This window comes from Mesoplodon bidens, assembly GCF_964165515.1.
Source record: "Mesoplodon bidens genome assembly, chromosome: 10".
Taxonomy (NCBI): domain Eukaryota; kingdom Metazoa; phylum Chordata; class Mammalia; order Artiodactyla; family Ziphiidae; genus Mesoplodon; species Mesoplodon bidens.
In genome coordinates this window covers 561,749-587,121 of record NC_138172.1, presented here as the reverse complement: position 1 = coordinate 587,121, position 25,373 = coordinate 561,749, and the positions used below count along the sequence as shown (strand labels likewise).

Genomic DNA, 25,373 nt, shown 5'->3' with positions numbered 1-25,373 from the left:
GGTGGGAGGCCTCTCGTCCCAGGTTGCATCTCAGGCCGGGCCTGAGGTCCCGGTCATTCTGAGGACCAGCCCCTGCCAGGTCCTAACCCGGCACAGCAGCCCATCCTGCAGGTGGGGACACCAGTGTCAGAGGGGTTAGGTGACTTGCCCAAGGCCACACAGCGAGAGACAGAGGCAGCATAAGAGCCCGGTTATCTGGCTCCAGGGCCACGCTGTGTCCATTTAGCTCCATGCCAAGTTTGAAAAATTCCCCCAAAATTCCAAGGAAGGAAGAACCAAGGGTACAGGAAAGAAGCAAAAGACACATGGGATTCAGGCTCCCAGGGGAGCCAGAAGTTTGCCAACTGGAAGGGCCGACACTGGCCCGCGCGGCCACAGGGGTGCCCGTGCCAGCGCGGGGCTGGGCCCCCTCCAAGCTCACACAAGCCCGGCTGTGCGTGGGCCCGGGTGCGACATCACGCACGTCCCTCTGTGGGCTCTGCGTTACTGACCGACATCTCATCACCCCCGCCTTCATTCTCCCATCACCACCGCTGGTGTGGAGCTGGGCCATCAGACATCCCCCGGACACTTCATTTCAGAGACGCGCTGGCGGGGGTGAACGCACAGAGCGGCTTTCTATCACGGCTCGGGGGCGAGGTGCGCGGGCTCCCCGGAGCTGCACATCCATCTCTGTCAGGACCAGCTGAGCTGCGGGGCAGGGTCCGCGGCGGCCCGGCCAGGGCCCAGGGGCCCACGAGACCAGCTGCTCGCTGAGGACCCGCTTCGCTGGCCGCTGCCGACCACGTGCCACTCAGCCCGGGCGGGTGGGGCGCAGAGACACGCCGTCGCCACAGGCCACACGGGACCCCCCCGGGGGGGCAGCTATTCTGGGAGCCCAGGCCTAGCAGAACTCTGCTCCCGAGGGAACGCAGCGCAAACTGGCCCCCACGGCTGCTTAGCCAGTGACAGGATTCCCCACTGGAACTGTCACTGCACGCACACGTGCACATGTGCACACGTGCACGGAACAGAGAGGCCGCTCCTGGCTTTGGTCCTTTGTGGAAAAGCCGCAGGGGAAGCACACGTCCCCCCTCCCCGAGGAGCCTCCCGATTCACCAGACATGTGGGGTGGACGCAGCCCAAGGAGGCGTGGGTCGCGGGGGTCTCGGGGGTCCGCAGAGGGCCACACTAGGACCACTGGGGCCGCACAGCCGTTCCCCACGGTCCCTCAGCGGCCAGGGGGCTGGAGGCTCCAGGGGAGGGGGAGGGAGCGGCAGCAGCAGCGCCTGAGGACCCCCAGGACCCCGTTGCCGGCATCCTCTTCTTTCCTTTCCCCGAGGCCTCCCTGTCTCCTGGGCAGCGGCACCTGCTGGCGGGTGTCCCCCCCAGTCTGCCTCCCCCACCTCCTTGTGACACACCTGGGGGGCCTCTCCAAGCCCTGCTGTGCCCCCTCCTCCCCGTTCAGGCCCGGCCGCTTGCCTGTTGCCCAGGGACGGGCCGGCACCTCCTGCTCTTATGTAAGTTTTCACCGAGGCCCAGACCCCGCAGGGACCCTGGCCCCCGGCCCTGTGCTGCAGAGCCGTGGCCCCAGGAAGAGCACGGTGCCACAGACACTGGCTCAGGCCTCCCGCCTGTCCACGCCTGCCTGTCGGTCCACCGTACACGGAGCGGCCGAGGCCACACTGAGGCTTCTCCTGTGATGGGTGTGACACGGCAGGGGTGACTCCCCAGGCTGCTCCTTGGCTCCCAAGCCCCCGGGATGTGCCCGCCCTGCAAGGCACTGCACAGGGCCACTGCCGGGGGGATGCTGGCTGGTGTCCCGGTGGCAGGCTGCCATCACAGGCACCGTATGGGCCGAGGTCCTGCGTGCACTCGCTGCCAGCCTCCGTCCTCCCGTCCCCTCTGACTGGAGCTAAGTGTCCCCGATCGACTGTGTCACCTCTGCTCACCCACGAGGTGCTGGCATGGCTCACACCTACAAGGGCGCCCGGCGGCTGGGGCCAAACCTGCGCGGAGTGGCCCCATTGGACTGGGAGTGCCCCGCGGGCAGGGACCAGCTTACTACCTCTGCGTCCAGGGTCCCCGCCGACGCCAAGCTCAGCAGATGACCCAGCCCAGGGAGACCATCACCCCGACCACCCAGATGTCTGCCTGGTCCAGCCTGTTGCCTCTGTGGCCTGTGGGTGGGCCCTGGGCCTGCTCTCCAGCTGCCTCTGGACGGACTCCACTTCCTGGGGGAGCCTCCCCGTGCCCAGCCCCAGGAGTGGGACCCTCGCAGCAGCCAGGAGCTCAGTGTCGACTGGAAACCAACAAACCAAGGAGCTTGCCTCTGGGCTGGGCCGGACCACGCAGCCCTCCACACGCGGCAGAGTTGGGTCGGCGGACAGCATAAGCCTCAGTGCAGGACGGCCAGCATTTCCCAGCCCCCAAAGAGGTTTGTGGTGTGGCGTGGTGTGCTCTGGTGACAGGGGACACAGGGACAGAGGCAGGAACTAACCCCCGATGCCGTCGGGTGAGACTCAGGCAGAAATACCCCTGGTGATGCAGCTGCTCCTCCCCGGGCCTTCCCTACAGTGACTCTGAGGCTGGGCTGTCCCTCGTCCCCTCTGTGATGGGACCGAAGCCGAAGCCTGGAGCCCCTGGGCACCCCCGACCCCTGGTCCTGCCCGGCCCTTGCGTCCAGCCCGCACAGGCCTCCTGTCGTCACAGGAACTGCCTCCCCGGGGCCTCCTCCCACCCGGCCCCTGCGTCCACTGACTCAGACCCTTCCCGAAGCCCTGCCCGCCGCCGGCCCAGCAGACCCAAACCCTCCACCCGCCACACAGCTTCCCCGCCTCAGCCTGCAGAAACGTGTCCTCAGCTGAAACCTGACACATAATCTCAGTGAAGAAACAGATTAGTGCAGAGCTGGCGCGGTGGGGTCCTCGTAGGTCCGTCCCCTGCTCTACGGTTTCCCAGCACATTTGGAAACCGCAGGGGCCTTTTCCTGGCTGACCCGGGGTGTTCTGAGGGGCGTCCCTGGACGCTGGGGCTGATTCACTCTGTGGGCCACACCCCCGTCCACTGTCACCAACACAGGAGGTGCAAAGGGCCTCAGGGCATCACCCATCCATGCACCTCACACGTCGCCGAGGGCGGGGAGGGGCCGGAGTCTCCATGCAGGAAGCACCGGGACGGTCAGCCCCCTCCTCACCCCCATCTATGCTCTGAACCACAGCTGACTCTCAGCAGCATCAGAGTTGCCTCCGGTCCCCAGAGTCCAGCAAGACCCTGGTGCCACCTGATCCGAGGAGAGGGAGCCAAAGCCAGGAGGCGGGGGGACGCGGCCCCCAGCCGTGTGGTGCTGGGCTTCCTGTGCTCCCCGTCAGCCTGGGGTCACCGAGCACACAGCACGAAGGGGGGCGCCCTCCTGCCCTCCTGCCGGAGGGGCCGCAGGGAGTGGGTGGTGCAGCCCGGGACGGGGAAGCGGCCAGAGCAGCGGTGAGGGCGCTTTACACTGAGCACAAAAGGTCAGTAACTGAGCAGGTGTGGGTGTAGCACGTGGAGGACAAGGGAGCCAGGCCCGCTAAGGAGGGAACTCCACACGTGGAGCAGCAGAACCCTAGCGCCAGAACCCGGGGAACCCGTGTGGACCTCATGTGCTCAGACACACGTACACATGAGTGTGCGGAAACTCACACACGTAAATGTGCACAAAACACTGACCCCAGCAGCAGCAAGCATGCCCGGCGCCCAGATCTTGGTTTCTAAGCGCCACTCTGCAGTAAACAGAACAGAGTGGAGACGCGGCTGATTCCAGGGCTGGGGCCGGAACACCTGTGCCAGAGAGTGAAGGCCACTCAGAGCGTGAAGCCACACATCAAAAGGACAGAAGAGTGTGTCTGAAGGCAGAATCCTGGACCACGTGAGCAACGACATCAATGAGGGAATTTATTACAACCCAACAAGGCACTGTGACTCCTTGACTCTGTCCTAACATAAACGAACAAACGAACACCTCAGTGGGGGAGAAGGGAAATTCTCCCTTTAATTCAATTCATAAATGTAGAGGAACCGATGCAAGTAAACAACTGCCATGGGCCACCCCGACCGTGGTGGCTGGTTCAGGGGAGAGTAGCCCCTAGAGGCCGAGGCTGAGGCATCAAGATCTGGACACACCCTGGAGAACCTCCCACAGAGCAGGGATCAAGCACAAGGGGACACAGCCTGTGCAGAGAGACCAGGCAGACCCACCGTGACCGGGTCATGGTCCACATCCCTAGTGGAGAGGTGGGACCCACCCGGAAAGGCACGGCACCATTTGGGGGGCCTTCCTGCTGGGAACGCACGGCCTGAGGCTGGCCATTAGGAAGCATCGGGCGGACCCAGGCTGAGGTCACCCTTCAGAAAGAGAGGCCTGTACCCTTTTAGACTGTCGAGGTCATGAGAGACAGAGAAGACCAAGGAACGGCCCCAGCTGGAGACGGATGGTCACGGAGGTGCAGCACAAACTCCTGGGCCAGAAAGGAAAGGGCCGCGGTGGGCAGCGGGGGGCGTGCCTGTGGTCTGTGGCTGAGTCAGCGAGGGCTTCCCGACCAGAGGAGCTGTGTGTGGTCACGGAGCACGGTCCTGGGAGGTGCACGGTGGTCTAGAACACTTAGCGGCAACAGGTCACCATGTCAGGAAAAGACAGTCTTTTTGTCTAGAGGGAGGCAGTGAGGGCGCTCTAGTGTGACCGGTCGGGGACCTGGCTTAAGGCAACAGTTCTTGTTCTTGGGACCTTTCTATGGGCTTGAAATTATTTCAAAATAAGGCAAAATAGAACACAACAAGGATGGCAGTTCGAGAGGACTGAATGGATTCAAAAGGATGTATCTGTCCCAAAAGAGCCCACCAGGTTTTCCTTTTTTTTTCCAGCTGGGAGTGGGGTAGAGAAAGTTTGACAAAGTGATTCTAAATTCATTTGAAAAAGCAAGTTGGAAAAAGATCACCCAGGTAGAAGAACTTGCTCTGATGGATATTTAATATTTTAAATTAGTGTAGCTACATAGTATGTTTTATACATATCTAAAACGTGCAGGCTTGGCCCCGGAAAAGAGTCCAGAAACACAACCCAAGGACGTTAGCGCAGGACTGGGTGGACTTTCACATTGTGCTGATGGGACAGAGAGCCTCCCATTTGGGAGAGACCCCACGTGGATCTGTACTCCACACCCCACAGCTAAGGAACCACAGTGGGGTCATCTGGAGCACGCCTTAGTGGGGAGCAAGTCATAGCGGTTCTCATCCTAAGAATGTGGGTATGGTGGGAAGGAAGGCCTTTGTGATAGAACCTAAGTCACAAACAGAAAAATTAACAACAGCAAAAATGCACTGGGTCCCTATCCCCCCATCAACTTCCAAAGGACAGAAATTAAACTCAAAAAATAGTCACAATGGACATAAAAGATTAATAACACTGTTACACAAAGACCTTTTAAAAAGAATTAATAAGGAAAAAAGGGCGAAGGCCATACGTAAGTAATTCACAAAAGAAGAAATGAAAACAGCTAGTAATTTCTGGAAGGGTTTAACCTCACCGATCCTGGAAGAAATGAGGAAGTTTAAAAAAGAGGTTTTGTTTGTTTGGTTTTGGTTGTGAGATTGGCAAAGATGTTTTTTAGAAATACTGTTAAAATCCTGTGCTTGGGGAAATGGACACCGTCCAGCATCATTGTTTGGAGTGAAAATTGGTACAGGGCCTCCATTGTTCTGGAGAGCCAGTAAGTAAAATGTAAACACATAAATATACACATATAAATACACAGTTGTGTGTGTGTGTGTGTGTGTGTGTGTTCTCTGACCCAACAATTCCCTCTACAAGGTTTTAAATAAGTGCACAACAGATAAACCCTATTTGTTGCAGTTATCATTATATTGGTGAAAAGCGATCAGAAAACTCCCCAGGATTCATCAATAAGTGAGCAATTACATAAATTCTGACCATCTAGAATAACAATGTGGTATGAAAAGTGAACATGTAAATGCACATTTACCAACATGGACACAGGCCCACAGAATGCGGACGAGGGAGGTGACGTGTGTTTCCACGAGCCCACTTATGTCCAACTGTGTGTGTGCTCAGCTCAGAGTGACGTCACCACAACTTAAGCAGGGCGAAATTTGGGCTTTTTTAACTTTTTAATACTTTTCTGCATCGTTTGATTTTTTACAATATTCATGTATCACTTTTCTAAGCAGAAGACAAAACTATTTTTCATTTTGAAAAACTGTAAAGATACATAATCATCTGGATATTTTCATCACTGATGACTTCAAGATGCTATAGTAAACAGCAAATCAAACAATGTGCAGACACCACATCCATACGTTATAGATCTGGATGGATTCTACAAGTGCACTGCAAGGTATTATGTATATCTGAACACACACACACATAATCAGAGAGAACGAAGACAGGTGGGTGTGGAATGCAAAGCAAATGGGCATGTGCACAAAGTAGGAGCTAAATCCTTGTTGAATTGGGAGCAAATAAAGAAATGCTTCTCTCTGAAAAGTCTGAAATAGAAATCAACGTGCTCACAGAGTCAAAGGAATGCATGCCTCTTCCGGTGGATCTGCTACGAGACCGACCGTATGGCTCCGGCACCCCACCTGTGCCACCGCTGCTCAGGAATGGGAAGGACGTGACCCTTGCCTGCCCCGTGGTCACGAATCACAGGTGTCACGGGCACCCTCTCTCCTTTCCCCTGGCGCATGCACCCGCCCCGCCGTGCACACGCAAGCACACACGCTGAGAGACAGGCTGGTACAGCAGGCTGAAACGAGCATGAATCAGGGCAGAGACGCTCGGCTGTAACAACCATCAACCACACAGGACAGGACGGCAGCCTCAGCTCAACACACTTCACCTGCCACCTCTAGAGCCATCATCCTGAAACTCGCCCACTGCCATCCGTTCAGAGCTTCCCAAGCCTTCAGAAAGAGCCCAGACCCCGGCACTCATGCCCTCTCCCCTCGGGTGGACTCGGCGGACGCGGGAGGCTGGCAGGGGCAGCCTGGGCAACGGGCCTCTCCTGACCACTGGCGCTGTCCCCTTGGGAAGCCCGTTCACAGCACGACTCCCCATGATCCTGTCCACAGAACGAGCGAGGTGACATCGTCAGGTGCCTGGGCCACAGGCAGCATCCACCGAGTGCCAGGGCCTCCCTCCCGTCTGCCTCGCAAGCCCACAGGAGCTGCAGCCTCTGCTCCGGCTGGGCCCACTGTGCGAGGTGTCATGTGTGACCCACTCTGCACAGGCCAAGCACACACACACTGCACGGGAGGGGCCCAGGCCTTGCTGGTGTGGAATCTACATGGGCTCCTGGCCTAGCACCGGCAACTTCCTGCCACATCGGCCCCAAGCGAAAGCCGGAGCCCAGCTGTTACCACCTGACCCAGCACTGTTTGGCCCTCTCTGGAATGCATTTTACCTCCCAAACAGTTCCGTTTAATCTGTGTTAGAGATGTGCTATGCTGCACAATCACCCCTCATAATTTTTCTTAATTCCTCAAGATGCATTCTGCTACCTTTGAAGAAATAAACACAGCTTCACTGCTCATTTTTACCATATGGAAAGTGTCAGAAATTTTATATCCAAGACAAATGGCAAGCTTTGTATTATAAAAATCCTATTTTTCCTGTTATAGCTTCAACCAGACTTTTGGCCTTTGCTTAAATAGGCATTTGGACTGAGCTGCGCATGGTTTTGAGCTGATACACAAGCTACAGCAACAAACCCTGAGAGCAAAGAGCCTTTTGTCACCATGGCTCCCACCCTACACTCTCCAGCCAGGCAACCAGACGTGGTCGCACCTTGTTTCACCGCGCGGTGCTGTCCTCCTTCTGGGATTTCAGCCTGGGCCCTGAGGACTAGTTATCGTGTAGGTCAGGGTCTGGAGGACTAGACATCATGCGACTGGGTTAGGGCGGATGGGGCTGCCTGCCCGGGAGGGCTCATACCTGCCTCAAGGTCACCTAGTGGTCAGCATGGCACAGGATGTGCTGGGCCTCAATGCCCGGTCCCTGGAGGGAGGGAGGCTCTGAAGAGCGAGAGGCACAGAGGAAGGGACATCACAGGGAGACCAGCGTCCCCTCTGCTTCACACCAACACTGCCGTGCTGCCACCAGAAACCAGGATCCAGGCGGAAACAGCGCCGATGGCTGCGGCTAGCATCCTGCATCACCCAAGACACGGCAGGGGACGTGCAGTCACCTGGGAACCCCAGAGCCACGTTCAAGATACACGCTCTTCCCCAAACGACTCCCAGATCTAAGCAGTTGTGTCCTTAAAACAAGGAATCATGTGTCATAAACACATTTTTCTCATCTAGGACCGAGGTGACCATATCTTTTACTTTTAAACCATTTTATATTTCTAACCCATATTTAGAAACTCATACCTGCCTGAGGTAGAAGCTTGTTTACCTGACGAAGGAGACAATGTCAAAGGAAAGAAAGGGGCAGCACATTCCCTCAGCCCAGCTCTGACAAAAGCAGGGCTGTGACAGTGACGCCCTAGGGGACAGTGCCAGCCCTGCCAGGGCCAAGGACCCCAAGGTGGCTGCTATGAGCCAATTCACCGGTCAGGCTGCTCACAGGACAGGTGGGGAGGAAAATCGTGTGTCAGCTCAAGCGAAACTCCTGGGCAGTGGGACAAGTGTCCTCACGAGACGCCTGAAAGGCGGCCCATCCACCGCGGGAAATTCACAGAAGAGTGGGGCAGCCAGAGTCAGAGCGCCACGACCCCGCCAGGAGTCTCTCGTAGGAGCTGGGGGTCGGCCTGCCGGAAGCGCTGCATGGACGGTCAGTGGAGTCCAGCTGACCAGGCAGTGGCAGCGAGCTAGGACGGCGCTGCGGCCAGCGAGGGGCTGCCCATGGGCCCTGTGGTTTCGGGGGTGCCTCCACACGGTGGCTCACGGCGTCCCCTCATTTGTGCGTGTGTTGGGTGGGAGCAGGGGGCAACAGCGGGAGGGACGGTCTGGGGACACTTTAAAGCGTTCCTAGGAATCACGGCCCAGGGTATGTGCCCTCAACTTCCCCGAGACTGGACTGTGGAGAAGCCTTGGACTAGTGGCTCTCGATTCTCTGCGGTCTGACCACACCAGGAACACAGGGCCTGTCCTGGACGATAAAACCAGGGTCCACTCCAGCCTGGACCCACAGCCGTGCCGTGAGTGCAAGGGAAGCCCCAGGGCGGCACGTGGCCAGCCCGTACCACACACGCCACTTCTCCGGAGGCGGACCCGCAGGACAGAGAGCTCCTGGGTGGGGTGGGTGGAGCCCCCGACCCTTCGGACCCTGCAGCCTTTCCTCCAGGGGCCTGGAGGCTGGCGGGATGCTAACACGTAACCACGGACCTCTCACAGACGTGCTTGCAGAGGCTGCAGAGATCACCCTTCCTGGAGACCCTGCCCTGGTCCTGCGACACCTGGCACCTGGAGGCGGTGCGGCATCCGGGAGGTCAGCAGAGCCCTGCCCTTGTCGCCGCCAAGGGACGGGAGCCCGGTCCATGGGGCCCGGATCTGAGGGGCTCTGAGACCTACAACAATGGCCACTCGACTGTCCCGAGCCCTCGGCGGGGCTGCCTCTCGGGAGGACAGGGCGTGCGGCGCTGGCACAGGTGAGCACGCGGGACCCTAAGCAGAGCTTCCTCTCGGCAGCAGACCAGGGAGGCGACAGACTCGGAAGAGTAAACCCCAGGAGGGCGCTGCCCGGAGGGCGCTGCCAGGAGGGCGCTGCCAGGAGGGCGCTGCCCGGAGGGCGCTGCCCGGCGCAGCCCCTCACTGACGGAAAAGGGAACACCCCTCCACTGCGACAGCAGCTGATCCCCAGAAGACGGTCTGAAACGTGGCCCTCCAAGCAAAGGGAAAGTGGCACAAAGATCGGAGCCTTCCGGGATGGGGGCATCACTCCCGAAGCCACAGGCGTTAGCAGAGCTGGGATGAGGGCCGTCTCGTCTCGGCCGAGGGGAGGGGTTAACAGACCGTCGTCTCTGAGCCCAGCTTCCTGAGTCACGGGTCTCCGAGCAGTAAGAAGGCACCGGGTGGCGGCCAGGCGCCCCTGGAGGCTGCGGCCACGTGGGGTGGGGTCCGCCGGGGGCTCACGCCCCGTAGGACAGGCTCTGAGCCCACCGCCTGTGGTCCTCAGGAGGCTCCCCTGCCCCTCCTGGCTGGGGGCCCGCAGACGCTCTCCCCGGTCAGGAGCCTCCCTCCTTCCTGCTGGACCCTGGCCTCCCCCCGGCACCCGAGCCTGGGGGTCTGCACGGCCCCTTCTCATCTCTTGGTTCTGCTCCGGAGCCAGGGACGGTCCCCAGAGTCTCAGCCACCCTCCGCCCGCTGTCCCACTGCATCCTCGTCGGGGGCCCAGCTCATGTGCAGAGGCCTCGTGTGTCTGTCTGCCAAGAGGGAGAGTCACCAGCTGGCGGTGCCAAAGCGGGGCCCACGTGGGCTCCCCACCTCCACCTCGGCACTGGCGCCGTCTCAGCCTCTCCCAGATGCTGCCAGGCATCTTTCTAGAACACGAATCCCCGCTTACAAGCTTTCTCACGCTTGCCGCTGCCTGCAGGACGCATTCCAGTTCTCTCACACGCACAGAAGGCCCTTCACACCTGCGACCGGGCCACCCTTGCAGCCACACCCGAGCCTCAGGCCCACCCCTTGACACCTGCTTCCTCCCATGCAGGTCCCTGCTTTCTCCGGCACCACGCCTGGGTCTCTGCCCACATGGCCCTGACGGCAGAGCCAAATCAGCCGGGAAGCCCCGTGGCCTCTGCCCGGGAGGGCATCATTCACACGGTGGTAAAGCAATGATCACACTGGATATACCACGCGGGTGCTCCGGTCCGGGGCCCGGGACACAAAGCAGCAAACACGGCTCCTGCCCACAGAAGCCTGAGGGCCAGTGGAGCACAGTGCGGGGACAGAAGGGGCGCCCAGCGGGGGTCTCAGCCCCAGGTCCACCCCGGCGAGCCCAGAGGGCGGTGCCGCCTCGGGAGATGTGTCCGTGCACCCTGACACGTGGCACCAGCTCTCCCTCTGGGAGAGGGCCCAGATCACCGCCACCTAATCCTGTCTGCAGAGAGAAGGGACGACGGAGAGCCCTACGGGGGCAGCGAGTCACATGGCAAACACACCCAGCCGTCTCTGTGGATGTGGCCTGGGCCGGGGCAGGCCGTGGAGAGAGTCCCTGAAGGGGGAGCCTCCCCGCTCGAGGCCAGTCACGAGTAGATCACAAGGAGACTCTGCCCGGAGAAACCCGGTGGCCGCTGTCCACGGGCCATGGGAGCCAGTCAGCCTGCCAGCCTGCAGCGACGTCTCTGCCGGATGTCTATGAATGGGCACCACGGCCCAGGAGGAAACAGCAGGCCTGGGCCCCATCGGACCTGGTTCGGACCCCACGCTACCCCTACCGTGGGTCCTGAGCACCCGTGGGGACTACTCGGCCCTCGCAGGAGCCTGAGCAAAAGAGGCACCATCCCCGCCCCGTTTCACAGTCCAGGAAGCGAGCCCACAAGGTGCCGATGCGGCTTTGGCCTCTGCCACACGCTTCACACCAGGAGACCCTGAACCACACAGGCTCCGGCACAGCCGCCGCACCTGATATCCTTAAAGAAATGGATTACCTGCACTTTGTCTTGTGAATGAATTATTAAATGGGTTTTGATTTGTCAACCTCTCAAAGAGCCAGGTACACCCGTTTAAACCACGTGTTTTGGTAAGTTTCTGAATAGACAATGCTCCTTTTAACAGGTTAGGTAAGGTAAGGAAGTCAGAGACAGACACATCCTTTGAATTCAGGCTAATACAGCACCACCTGGATTGGAGGATGTTTGAACCCGTCGTATTCAGGATTCAAGCCCACAAGCACTGTCTCCATAGACAATCACCGTTCCATCATTAGGTCCCTGACAGATGCAGACGGGGAAGCTCACACACCTGAAAAACAGCCCCTCCCTCAGGTGGGCCCACGTCAGGCAGGAGCCCGGCCCAGGTGAGGTGGGCAGCCCAGCAGCTGTGTCCTCACGGACCAGGCCTCTCTGGTCACAGTCCCTGCAGCACGGTGACTCAGTCCCAGGAAACAGTCAATAGCCTGCATCTTTCGGCTCCCCTGTGCTGACCTCTTTGAGGGCCGCCCTCGGTGGGGCTGGGAGCTGTACGAGTTTCCTGCCAGGGGGTGCCGAGAGCAGCTCTGGATGACTCCCACAGGAAGAGGACAGAGGTTATCATAACAAATAGATGTGACAATAAATGCAGGATGTTCCCCGGGGTCTTAATCTCTTCCTTCAGGAAACCCCAGCAATCCCGCCTTCCGTGCTGTTGTGAGGTAGAGGGTGTGTGTGTGCGTGTGTGCGTGTGTGCGTGCGTACTGGGTTATTTGCTTCTGCCTCAGCAATGGAACCCTTCCGAAACCAGAGCCCCAGCCGGTGGATGTTGGCCTCGCCGCCCGTGCTCCTCCTCAGGCCAAGTGCTTGCTGACCCCCGAGGATACACTGGGCCTGGCAGCCTCAGGAGAGCTCGAGAGGCCAGCGTGAAGTTGGGAGGGTCACTGTCCGTCAACGTCTAACACAGCCAATGTGACCCACGGTGCTGTTTTCTGCTTGGCAAACTCTAACCCCTTCCTCAAAAGTGAAGCCGGGACTCCCAGCCACAGGGGAGCAGCTGGTGGAAGAACTACACTCTCCTCCAGGAAAAAAATTTAAAGTTGGAATTCAAACATCTGTTTGAAGGCTTCTAAGGACAAGACGAAGTACAACTTGATGGCCAAGGCGATGAGGAGAAGGGACTCTGGAGGTGAGTGTTCATTCCTGGAGCCGCCTCCCCTCCCATCCCCCTAAGTTTTTGCCAATTCTTGGTGTTGGGCAAACAGCTTCTGCTAAAAGGCAGAGAGGCCAGGAGGGTCTCTGGAGCTCTCTCGGGACGGTGGAGGCACAGCATGGCTGGGACTCAAGGGATCGGGACTCCAGGGAGAAGGGAGGCACACTCAGGGGTTTTCCTCCTTTAAAGCATTCTTCAGATCCTTGAGCTCAAGAAGTCTCATGGCAGGAAACTCAGAGCCTAAGTAAAAAGCCACTGAAGGGCAGAGTAGAATTCTCAGAAGTTTCATAGAGTTGAGGAAGCAAACATGGGGCTTTCGAGCTCGCCAAGAACAAGGAGCCCTGGACAGCCAGACCCTAGGGACAGGGGTCAGTCAGGAAGCCTGAGCTCCACCAAGACTGCAGGCAGGACCCAGTCAGCTCAGTCCATCAGGGTTTACGTGATCTGCCTCCATGCTGGCCCATCAAGGACAGGGGTGAGCACCTCTGGGGAAGCCTGTGTACCTTCCCTCTAATGCCTGGCATTCAATCAGGAAGTACCAGGCACACGGAGAAACAGAACCACGAGGAAAAAACAGGCAACAGGAACAGACCTGCAGATGATGTCAAAAGAACTACAATGAATATGTTCAAGACTTCAGGTGGCAAAAACCAGAATCCCACCAGACACTGGGGGAGAAAATGCAAACAGAATTTCTAGAATTGAAAAAATGCAGTAATTGAAATTCAGAATTCATTAAATAGGCTTAAAGCAGATGACACATTAGAGAGAGGATTAGTGAAGTGAAAAGTCAATAGAGAAGACTCAGGTTACAGCATAGAGATGAAGAAACAGTGAGGAAAACCAGAAAAAAGAGCGTGGAGACACGGGAGAGACAGTCATTCCAGAGAGGAAGAAAGACAAGACAGGCAGAGTTTCATCTGAAAACGGAATGACTGAAAATCTTCTAAAACGAATGAAAGGACGTCGAACCCCAAGGCATGAACCCCAAGCAGGAAAAAAGAAAGAAAATTTAAACTTGGGCACACCAGAGTCAAAATGCTAAAGAACCAAAGACAAAGTCTGAAAATCGGACAGAGAAAAAAAGAATTAGTACAAAGGAGGAACAATAACATCCACACCGACTTCTCCAGGGAAAAATAGGTATCACGGAGTAGAAAGAGTCCCTGAAAAAGCCAATGGCAAGGGGACTGCTATCTGCTTCCAATTGAGGGTAAAGTGAGGATGTTTCCAGACAATTCAAAACAGAGAGGCTCTGTGATCAGCAAACTACACTAAAAGAAACACTAAAGAAGTAGTTCAGTGAGAAGCAAGTGATCCCAGGAAGCACCCATAAATCCACACAGGGTAACGATGCAGAGGACCTGAGCAGGGCTGAGCGACGTCTCCGCGGAGCCGCTACGTCACGCGCACACGGAAGGTCTGCCGGAGCCAACCACTCGCTGGGCCGTGAAGACGCTCAGAGTGTCTCAAGGACTTACGGCGTGTTCTCTAATCACAGAATTAAACCAGAAATCAACGCTCTAGAAGGGAACGAGAAAATGACCAGTGTCTGGAAAGTAGGCAATATATTTTGAAACAAGCTAGGAGTCAAAGAAATCAGAGTGAAAATCAGAAAATCTCTGAACAGAATTATAAACCAAAACTTGTAGGGTGTAGCTAAAGCTGCAAAGCAATTGCTACTTCGAATGCATATATTAGGAAGGAGAGCAGGCTGGAACCGGCTACAAAGTCCCGGGCTCTGGCTTCTGCCCAGTCTCCTCATCCACCCCTTCAGCAGCCCAACGTCAAGGCCTTGAACACGCTAATCGCTTCCTGCCTGGGGCCTCCGCACCCGCTGACCTTCTTTTGAGAAGCCCTCTCTCCCTCCTTGCTTGCTCTGGCCCACGTCTCGGGTCCTGAGGAGTCCGTTTAAGTGTAGGACACCCCCACTCCATGCCCGCCCGGGTCTGGGGTCTGGGTCGGGGCCTCAGGCCGAGCTTCTTCACTCACTGTCTTTCACGGCTCATCACTGTCATCAGCCATTGTTTGGGCAAATGGTTTTTGTGCGGTTAGTTTTTAAATGTTGTTTGTCATTCCCTAAATGCTGTAAGCTCCCGGCTGGCAGGGACGGAAGCTGTCTTCCTTGTGGTCCTGTCACTAGTGCCAAGCAAGGTGCCTGGCGGATGCAGGCGCTCTGTGCTCCGTGTCCGTGTGTGAAAAACGCACAGGCATCTGGTTAACCACCTAAGTGACCGCTCCATGGACTCAGAGTTGCTAAAAGATGCCCACTGTCTTAGAAGAAAATGCTCCGACCGATATGACCGCGGTCAGCAGCTGCATTTACTTCCGTGGTATTTACGATACAATCGACAAACATTTGCAAATGCGAACTCTCCTACCAAGGACTCGGTCCCCACCCCAGGTTTTAAGTAAAACAATCTCTGATTCTGCCTCCTTGTTGGCTCTGTTTGGGAAATTACAACAGTTTTTTTAGTGAACTCAATTTACATATTAAATCTGTCCCACACTTTGCCATGCTAGGTGTGGTGAAGGGACAACTGAATAAACGGCCACCATCGCTAACCACCGTCACGCAGGCACAGCAGCAGCCGCTGACGGCCCAGGTCCACCGTCCACGGGGGTCTCACCCACAGACAGGAAACCCAGCAGGAGGCAGGGCCGAGGTCTGGGTCCAGGTCTGCTGGGCTCTCACCTCCGTCCCGCCGCCCACCTTACGTCCACAGGGGCCTCCATGGGACAGCAAAGCCGCCAAGACAAACAGTGAGGCCCCGAGGCCCCGAAGCTGTCCAAGCTGAGCTTGGCCCCCGCCGCACGTCCAGGCGTGGCTGTGGGCAGGTGAGGGAGCCACCCGACCTCTCTGGCCCCAGTTCCCAGTCTGCAAGATGGAACCACCGACAGCAGACGAGGGGCACCGACCCTTCAGTCACACGCTCTACAGGGGGCGTCGCCCAGGATGCCGTGAACAGAGTCCCCCTGCACCACACACGCCACCGCCCTTGCCTTCAGAGGGCACGAGAATGAAACAGGAGGTGACAGTGAAATCCACCCGAGTCCCCCCTCAGGATGGGGCCACATGGAGGGTGACAAAACGCGGCAGCGCTGACGGCAGAGCCCTGGCAGCTCTCCAGCTCCTTCCCCTGCAGGTAGGTCGAGATCCAGGGAAAGAGGGCGGGGGCTGCCCCACTCGGGAGCCTGGCGAGGGCCTGCCCACTTCTAGGGGTCACATTCCTGGGTGGCTGTCGCCCAACCTCTCCCTGTCACCCACTGCCTGTGATTCCGGTGAGCTGGAATCTCATCTGGGAGAGGTGGGGACCCCACCGGGGCAGCGAGAACGCTCCGTCCTCGGGGTCCCAGGTCTCCGTCGCCCCCCGGGGAGTGGGAGGGTCCTGCTCCCCGGTTCCCGTCACTGCCCCAGGGCTGACCTGCAAGAGAAGATTCTCCTCCCCACACCCTCCCTTCAGTCAGCTCGACCAGGACCCACGGCACCTCCCCGGCTTCGGGGGTCCCTGCGGCACCAGGTCTGGACGGGATGTCCCCCTCCGGGCACCCCCACGGCTTTCAGCAGCGGCCTCTCACCCCTGGTCCCCCAAACCTCCATACGCCGTCACCTCAAGGTGGCAGATCCAAGCTGGTCCCCCTGCACCGGGCCTGGGAGAGGGAGGGGCAGGCATGGGGGCCCCAGCTGATTGATGAAGGTCGACGGGTCCCCAGGGACACCTGCACACAAGGGACCGGCTCTCCCTTCCCCACGGGGCCCCTGTAGACCTTCCTGGACCTGCACCCGACGCAACAGGCGCATCTGCAGCCGACAGGCTGCCGCACCCCTGTTCCTGACACTCGGCTCCAAGGCCCCCAGCGCAGGAGCAGGACAGGCAGACAGAACACTGGTGCTCAGCCCTGTGCCACCCGACCCTGTCCTTCCAGAGGCAAGACAGCCCCCTGACCGAGTGTCACGCAGAGGCTCGAGGGTCAGGGCCAGGCCACTCCGGAACCCGCCCAGGGGCGGGGGGTGCCCAGCAGCAGCCCTTCTTGACTCCCTCAGGGGCCTGAGCGCAGTGCCCGGCCCAGCTCACAGGACACGCAGGACCTGGTTCTCGAGTGGCTGGCTCTGCCCCGACCCCAGGCGCGGGGATCTGAGCCCCTCGAGAAGCTTGCAATCCGGCCTCGGGGCTGGGAGACTTTACAAACGCAGGCGGAGTTCAGGAGGAGGAAGCTCTTACTTGATCGCCCCCTCCATCTTCGAGGCTGCCTTGTGGAACTGCTGTGAAGACAGTCTGTACGTCTCGAGATTCTGCAACGAGAAAACAGACCCGACCGGTTACCAGACGGAAGCTTCTCTCCGGCCGCAGCCCCACCCGCAGCCGTGCTGAGTCCACATGCGCCAACTTCCTGACCAGGATCGCAGGGAGGTCATGGACCAGCCGCGGCCGCCAGGACACATGGAGCCCCTGGCTCAGGGGTCACACCCCCGCCACGAGCGAGGCCTGGCCCGGCCTGCCCCACCGTGTAAATAAAGTTTTATGGGCACACGGCCATGCCCACGATTTGTGACCGCACGGCTGTGGCGGCTCGTGGGCTACGACAGTGTCCACAGAGACAGCGAGGCCCACACAGCCTATGACGGTCACTATCTTAAAGAAGAAGTTTGCCGTGCCTTCGTCTGGTCCAACCCCATCTTTACGTGGACTCTGCTGCCCAGAGGTGTGAAGCAACTTGCCCGAAGCCACACAGCAGGCAGCGGTGCCGGGACCACAGCCCAGGACCCCCGCACTCACCAGCACTGCCAGGCAGTCCCAGAGGCACATGCTGCCCTCCTTCCGAGGTCACCCCCTGTGTGCACAGGGCCAGCAGTGTGGGGACGGCAGCAGGACAGAGCTGGGCTGGAGCCTGGGGCCACTGCAGTATTCTTCCGGTCAGTCACTCCACTTCTTTGTGCCCCAAGGCAAGTGGCTTCAGGCCACCCAGGCCCAGCACCCCACATGCCACGTCTCCAGAGGAGACCAACGTAAACACAGCTGGCCCCCAACACCAGCTCCTGGCCGAACCCCGTGAGGCTCACGGGTGGACCCAACATCTCCAAGGACGCAGGCTCGAGAAGGAAACCACCCAGAGGAAGCCCAACACGGGGCTGGCATCAGACGCCCCAAAAAGATGCCCTGTGGAGCTGCTGGGCCCGTGCAAGCCTGAGGTAGCCCCTTCCCACCACAGATGGGCAAACGCAGGCTTCTGGCTTCAGGGCTCCCGCGGGGGCCGGTCAGTCAGGCCCTGCAAGCAGCCAGTGAGGCAGGTGAAGGGACCCGCAGAAACGGAGACCCCACAGCCCGTCGGCCTCCAAGCCCGGCTCTCCCACTCCACCCCCACGGAGTACACAGGGAGCCTGGCCCAAAAGGAACGAACCACTCGTGAAGAGGTGACAGGTGCCCAGATCAGAGCCGTGCGGGTCAAGCACCATACCCCACGGGCCCCATCATCCACCTGCAGGGAAGGTAACCAAGGCAGGCGCGGGGAGCACGTCCCCGAAGCACCTGCAGGGCATCGAAGGCGGAGTCTGTACCCGGGGTGGGGGGCGGAACCAGGCCGGCAGCCCTATCCTGGTACCACGGCCCCTGGGAAGGGCCAGCTGGGAGGGACGCGGAACAGTGTTCCGAGGCGCAGCTGAGCCCACAAAGGGCAGGGGTTCTGCTCTGGGCCGTGCTGGGCCGAGCCCGCTGCCAGGCCGCCACCCCCAGCTGCAGACTGAGGCCGCCCCGCCGCTCCCCGGCACGTTCCCCACCCCTGGACCAGGGAGACAGCCGAGGCCCCTCTGACGGTCAATGGGAGCTGCGAACACCCAGCGCACAACAGGCATGAGATAAACGGGGGCTCTCCCCACCCAGCCCGGCTGCCCCCCCTCCACAGGGACGTGCTGATGCCCAGCCGTCCAGCCCTGATGCTCCAGCCAAGAGACTCCAACTCCACCTCAACCAGTGGACGGTCAACCAACGCTGACCCTGGGGAGGGAGTAAGGACACAGGTGAATCAGGTCAGGCCCTCTCCGCCGAGCAGACGCTCTCCTGGGACGTCCATGCTTTAACTCTCTCTGCACACGGCGTCTGCCCTTTGGGTCACTTCCTCCCTCGAGCCCTGTCTCCTAGCCGTCAGGCGGGCAGCCCTCCCCGCGGGGCGTCGAGAGGGGCGGGCTCACGGGACGACCGTACCACCCACACGCCACCACTGCTTCTTCTGAAGCCACAAGCCCCCAGCCACCCATCCCCTCCCACAGACAGCCTCGCGGCTCAGGCCTGCCCTCCTGGGAGAGCAGCCGGGCACCATCCCTTTCCAGGGGAGCACCCGCAGCCCAGACGGGCCCACAGACGCCGGGACCCTGCACCTCCACGCACCGCCCGGCTGGGGAGACCTGCGTCAGTGGCTGCACTGACCGTGACCTCAGCTTGAACCTGTGGTCGTGAGGCTAGTTGCAGGAAGTGCCCTCGGGCCAACAAGTGGTGATAACCCCAGTGCAGCTTCCTCTACAGCCTCAGGATGACTCAGAGGACCGCCCCCTGCCACGCCCTCTGCTCATCTAACCTGCCTGAGCAGGACAGGCACCGCCAGTGACCCCCTGCCCCCCAATGCCCCCCCGCACGTGCCCTGAGGGAGCAGCTCCGTGTCCACCCAGCTTCCTGGGGCCGCTGGAAGCCGTGCACTCTGAGGCCTCAGCCAGCGAGAGCAGGGCCCTTGCAGACTCCACCAAGGGGCTTCTGGAAGGACCGGGGGGCCCCCCGACCAAGACCCTGCTGAGCGCTGAAGGTCCCACGGCAGCCCGGCCGCAGGCAATGGGGCCGAGCAAGGCTCCACTCTTCAGGCTGTGCTGAGTGGGGGGGTGGCCGCGTGGATGACACAGCGACCCCCGCAGCCCCGCTGCCCCCTGCTCCCCCCAACCGCTGATCTCTCCTCCCCTAGATTCAGACCCCACGATTTCAGGGCCCCTCCTCCCCCTCCAGCTGCTGCGAGCGAGTCTGAAACCAGAAGACCCGATCTCGATTAATTAAGCCTGCCATTAAAAATTAAATAACGTGAGCGAGAAGGTGTGAGCCTTATCTCAACAGGCTTCAGGAGTCAGTGTTTCTCCAATTACTTCCCGAGCAGTTTTCATATTTCATACTGTCTGATTTCTCCAAGGGGCTGGATTCTGGAGATCAAAAGAGAGGGAGGGGGGAGGCTGGGGACTGAGGGGGGCTGTCCGTCCCCACTGCAGCCAGGACGGGGGGCCCCTACAGCAGAGCTCGGTCTGCCGGCCTGGAGGGGAGCCCCAGGAACGGTGAGAGGCCGCCGGGCTGTGAGGGTGGGCGCAGGCCGCGGGGGGCGTCTGGCTCCCTGGCTTCTGCGTGAAATGAGGACGGTCCCAGAGCGTGCTCCATACAGTGTCGTGGGAATTGCTACCAATGCCGCTGAGATGGCACATATAAAACGCTTAGAGCTGGTGGGGCCTGGCACAGAGGAAACAAAAAATGTCTTAAAAACTTAACACCCAAATGCGCGTCAGCCAAGGGAAAGAGAGGGGCATCTCCTGGAGGAGGCGAGCTCCACCAAGGGAGGGGTTTTCAGCCCCTTTGCCTGACCTATCCCCAGAGCTGCCGGCGGTGCCGGCACAGCGTGGCCCCACCAGGAGCGGCTGAAAAAGGGGGGCAGAGGCAGATCCGCTAGGGCGGATCAAAAGCGTGATCAGGATGCAGCGTCTGTCTGGTCAGTGAAGTCTCTGAGCTGCCGCTCCGTGGACGCAGCCCCACCAGGAGCTCGCAGACCGGGCGGGGACAAAGAGCAGGCTGGGGGCCAGGCCCAGAGAGACCGCAGGGGCCACGTGAGGATCACGAGCTTGGACCCCTCACCCAGGTGAGAGCATTTCAGCAAACACTTCGGGAGAGTGTAAGAGAGACAGTCACTGGTTCTGCTCTGCGGCCGTGAGCTCTGAACCATCAACCAGGGACACAGGGCCCACGGGGTTCAAGTGGACCCCCAGGCCAGGCGCCGTGGCTGGGACCAGTCAACAGACTGGCCCTTCACACCCAGAGCTATGCTTCCGGTAGGAACGTCTATCCCTCTGCCGGGCGCAGACAGATAGTCAGAGGCAGACGATCCCGCCCAGGGGCCAGAACCTCGAGGGAGAGAGGCAGGCCCCAGAGCCGGTCCATCAGCCTCCCGAACGTGCATGCCTCCAGCAAGGGATGCAACATACCAGGGGCCACGCAGACTGGACTCAGAGCAGACACGCGGTTGTGCCTAGAGGAACCTGAAGGCCCAGAGCCGGGAGAGTTCCAGCAAAATCAGTGCAGCTGTCGGGGCCGGGGCTCAAGGAAGCACCAGAATCTGCAGGGAGCTGAGTGAGGATGGGAGACCCCAGACCCTGCGGTGCTTCAACACGTCCAGCCAGTCACCAGGGATACGGAAAACTCACCAGCCTAACTACCAAAGGCCCTCCAAGCCCACAGGAACGCAAGGGCATTTGGAGAATCCCTGACTTGAAAATAATAAGAAACAGAAAGAAGAAAAGACAAAAGTGTTTTGTAAAAAGTTCAAATAGTCAACATAAAACTTTTAAAACTGTTGGGTCGGGCTTCCCTGGTGGCGCAGTGGTTGAGACTCCGCCTGCCAATGCAGGGGACACGGGTTCGTGCCCCGGTCCGGGAAGATCCCACATGCCGCTGAGCGGCTAGGCCCGTGAGCCATGGCCGCTGAGCCTGCGCGTCCGGAGCCTTGCTCCGCAACGGGAGAGGCCACAACAGTGAGAGGCCTGCATACTGCAAAAAACAAAAACAAAAACAAAAAACTGTTGGGCGTGCAGTCAGTGACACAGTAGGTGAAGGGACAGGACTTCCGCTTTGTTGCGGGACTGAACAGCTGGCCATTCGTGAAGCCAGTTCAGCATCTTTGCCCGTCCCGCGCGTTGGTGCCGGCCCCTTCCCCAGTCGCCAGACCCCACCTGGACCCCACCCCTCCCTCCACTCTGCTCCTTCCCCCGACCCCCTTGCGCTGCCCTTTCAGCCACTGTTTTTTTGTTTGTTTGTTTATTATTCGTTTCTGCTTTATAACAAAGTGAATCAGTCATACATATACATCTGTTCCCACATCCCTTCCCTCTTGCGTCTCCCTCCCTCCCACCCTCCCTATCCCACCCCTCCAGGCGGTCACCAAGCACCGAGCTGATCTCCCTATGCTATGCGGCCGCTTCCCACTATCTATCTACCTTACGTTTGGTACTGTATATATGCCCATGCCTCTCTGTCGCTTTGTCACAGCTTATCCTTCCCCCTCAGCCACTGTTATTGCTAAAAATGACCAAGTGAAGCTGGCCGGCTATGCCCTACTCTGCTCACAGTGGAGAAGACACCCCTTTCCAGACTTGCTCCGGTACTTACCCAGGATGGGTAAGGGCCAATCTTGCCCCCACTGCCTGCCCTCATGGATGTCCACTGAGATCCTTTCAACCCCGGGGTCCCTTCCCTCCACAGTCTCCTCATCCCCAGGCACACCATCCAAACGCATCCACGGCCACCTTCCTCAGGGCCACACTCAGGGCTTCCCACCCTCCAGGAGAGCCTTACCTAGGATCCTCAAGCATCCCCAGGACAGTCCCGCCTGAGACCCCCCTCTGACCCTGAGCATGGTCCCACCTGTGAGGCCCCCTCCCCCCCGCCCCCCCGGAAGGCCCCACGTGGCACACCTGCCCTCTGACCCCACTGACCCCGCCTTTACCCTCCACTCCTCCACACCCTCCTGTCCTCACTTCCTGGTCCCCTGCTTTGCCCTCCCTGGGCCCTGCTTCCAGCCCCTCCCATCACACTCTGCGACCCTCAGCTCTCACCCAGGTACCTCTGCACCCGGTCACACTCCAGGCCTGGCTGACCCAACCCACCTGCTGTGTCCGCCCCTAGGCCCAGGAGACCCCACAACGAACTTAGGCTCCAACCTCAGGTGAACCTTCCCCACAGCTTGTAATTCTTGAAAATCCAGGACAGCTGCCCCCCACCAGGCCTGTTTCCCGGCCTGAGTTCCTGCCGTGGGCAGAGGGCCGCTTCTCGACCCCAGAGGCGTCGGAGGCTGCAGCCGGGCACAAACAGGAGTGCTTCCCCAGGGCCAGGGTGCCTCTGCCTTCGCCCACCCCCGCCGGGCCCCGGGCCCCTCGGGCGGCGACGGGCCACCTTTGGGGCTCCGAGGAGGCAGTGACCAGCAGGCCAGGGCTCCTCTGTTTCTTGCCCTCATTTATGAGTGCCTACGGTTTACAGCAGTAAACGAGAGAGGTGCAGCCCTGGCCTGCGCAGAGCTAGCAGCCAGGTTCCAGAAAAACAACAATTCTACCCAGGAACCAGTGCCAAAAAGACACGGCGGGGTAGGGGTAAGACACAGCCAGGAAGGCCGCTCTGCGGACAGCGTGGGTGGAGACCTGAAGGACGTGAAGAGGGAAACGAGATTCGGGCGAGGCTTAGGCTGGGACCACCGCGGCGCGCTCTTGGCAAAGCAGGAGTGTGGCTGGAAGTCGGTCAGCTGATGGCTGGGCCAGGGCCTGGCCACATCACACAGGGCCTGCTTCAGGGCTGGCACGAAGCCGGGGGTTGGTCAGGGGACAATGCGGTCTGATTTCCATTCTGGAGGGACCACTGACTGCGCCCTCAGAGTCGGGGCAGTCAGGACCAGGGTCAGCTCCTTGGGGGGGCTGGGGGAGGGGGATGGCTGCGGAGAGTGCAGAGGAAGGGGCCAGAACACGGCCGCCGGGAGGGCAGCACTGCCCTCACAAGGCAGCCAGCCAGGCCTTGTGCGCTGGTTAGCTGATTTTTACACTTCCAGAAACATGTTTGGCTACATGAATATCTAAAGAGTGTGAAAACAAAATGCAGAGCACAATAGAAAATAAAAAGGAATTTTAAAAATGAAGGGACATGAATTTTAACTCCACTTTTGTGACTTACTGGTGACCTGACCCCGAGCAAAGGGCCCCAGAGTCACGGTCTCAGTTACAGGCTGGACGGCCCGCTTCCCAGAACCTCGTCCCCCAGCCCCACCCCAGAAAGCTGAAAGCCTCCCCACCCTCTGGCCAGTCGGGTGTGCAGCCCACGCGGCCCGGCCCATCCGGGAAAGGTCGGGGACCCGCAGCAGCAGCACTGCCAGCTCGTCCGGCACGGGCGGACCGCTCCAGGCCTCACCGGCGCCACCGAGCACAAGCTCCTGGGGGACCTGAGTGCCTGGGACACCTGGGGGCGCAGGTGCACAGAAGCAGGCCCCCACGGGCACCACAGCCGTTTCCTAAAATCCCGGCGCCCTTGGCGGCGCCCCACCCTCCGTGGCTCCCGCTGTCCTCACCCGTCCCGGAGGCCTCGCACCCGCGGGCAGCTCGCTGTGGCCCTCAACCCTGGAGCCACGGGGCCGCCTGAGCCCAGCCCGTAGGCTGCTGGGTGGTCTGGGGTGGGGCCCCAGCGTCGGTGTTTAAGGAAGATCCGGGGGTTCCCTGGGCACCCAAGGTGGGAAACGCTGCTCCAGGTCCCAGAAACCCTGAGGTTAAGCCTGCTTTGTCGCTGACCAGCCTGTGCCTCCGCCTGTGGCCCCTGCTCCACAAAGAGCTCCATCCTCTGGGAAATCTGACTTTTATTTCAAAATTAGAAACTACAGTGGGACACTAAAATGTGGTCCTTTGTATTAAGTTTCCTAGCTGTTTGATATTTTGTGGTTTGAGAAGTTTTCAAAGAAAATCAAAGGAGGAAAGAGGGCTGAAAAAAAGGAAGAGGAAAAGGAGAAGTCTGGCGACCTCCGTGCCCCCGTCTCACGGGCCCCCTTGGCTTCCAAAGTAATTGGAAACACGTTCAGCCCCGTTGTCTGTCCTGCGGAAACGCCAGACCTCCTCTTGCTTCTCCTAAACACAGGTGACTTTTCTTCATGGTTGTCACCTCCTCTGATTCCAACTTCTAATTTTAGAACAGTTTCAAAATGTTGGTAGACAGCAGGCTTTGCAGGGATAATATAGCTCAATGTATATGAGGTACAAATTACCTAAGTTAAAAATAATTCTCTCCTTTATTGCAAAAATGACTAGTTAACTCAATTCAAGTACCGTAAAGGTTCTTGCTAAGTGTTTACTAAAGGTTCTAAGAGACTCTGGGAAAAGATTTCTTTTCTTTTTGACTTCACCTACAGGAGAGGGGACTCGCCTGTGATGAGCACCCACTGCACGCCACTCCCCAAGTGCTGTTACACAGCTCACGCTGTTTGTTCTGCAGACAGAGTCTGAGGCTGGGAGCTGGACCCACCAGGCGTATCTGCCCAGAGCCTCCTCCATGGAAGGATTAGTCCAGGCACTTGAAACAAACAGACAAACAGATGCAAATGAGGGTTTTGGTCCTTCTACAGAACGAATACATTGATGAGCTGAGACATGAACGAACACACACCTGAACCACCGGTATGTGTTTGCTCTCCGGGCTGTGCAAACGCAAACAGGAAATGTCACAGCACCGAAGAAATCTGCACAGGTTCTCAGGGAAGCCTAGAGTTTGGGGGCTGCAAAAGGGTATTTTTTAAAAGGT

The 25,373-nt window shown here is 59.1% G+C and overlaps 1 protein-coding gene across 1 annotated transcript in view; it reads right to left on the bottom strand.

Moving 5' to 3' along the window:
* CHCHD6 (coiled-coil-helix-coiled-coil-helix domain containing 6) overlaps positions 1-25,373 on the bottom strand; it is a 120,946-nt gene that overhangs the window by 7,373 nt on the left and 88,200 nt on the right. Inside the window, exon 6 of the mRNA XM_081247212.1 lies at positions 17,043-17,113. Within this exon, the coding sequence (XP_081103338.1) occupies positions 17,043-17,113 (71 nt within the window). The remainder of the gene's footprint in view (positions 1-17,042; positions 17,114-25,373) is intronic.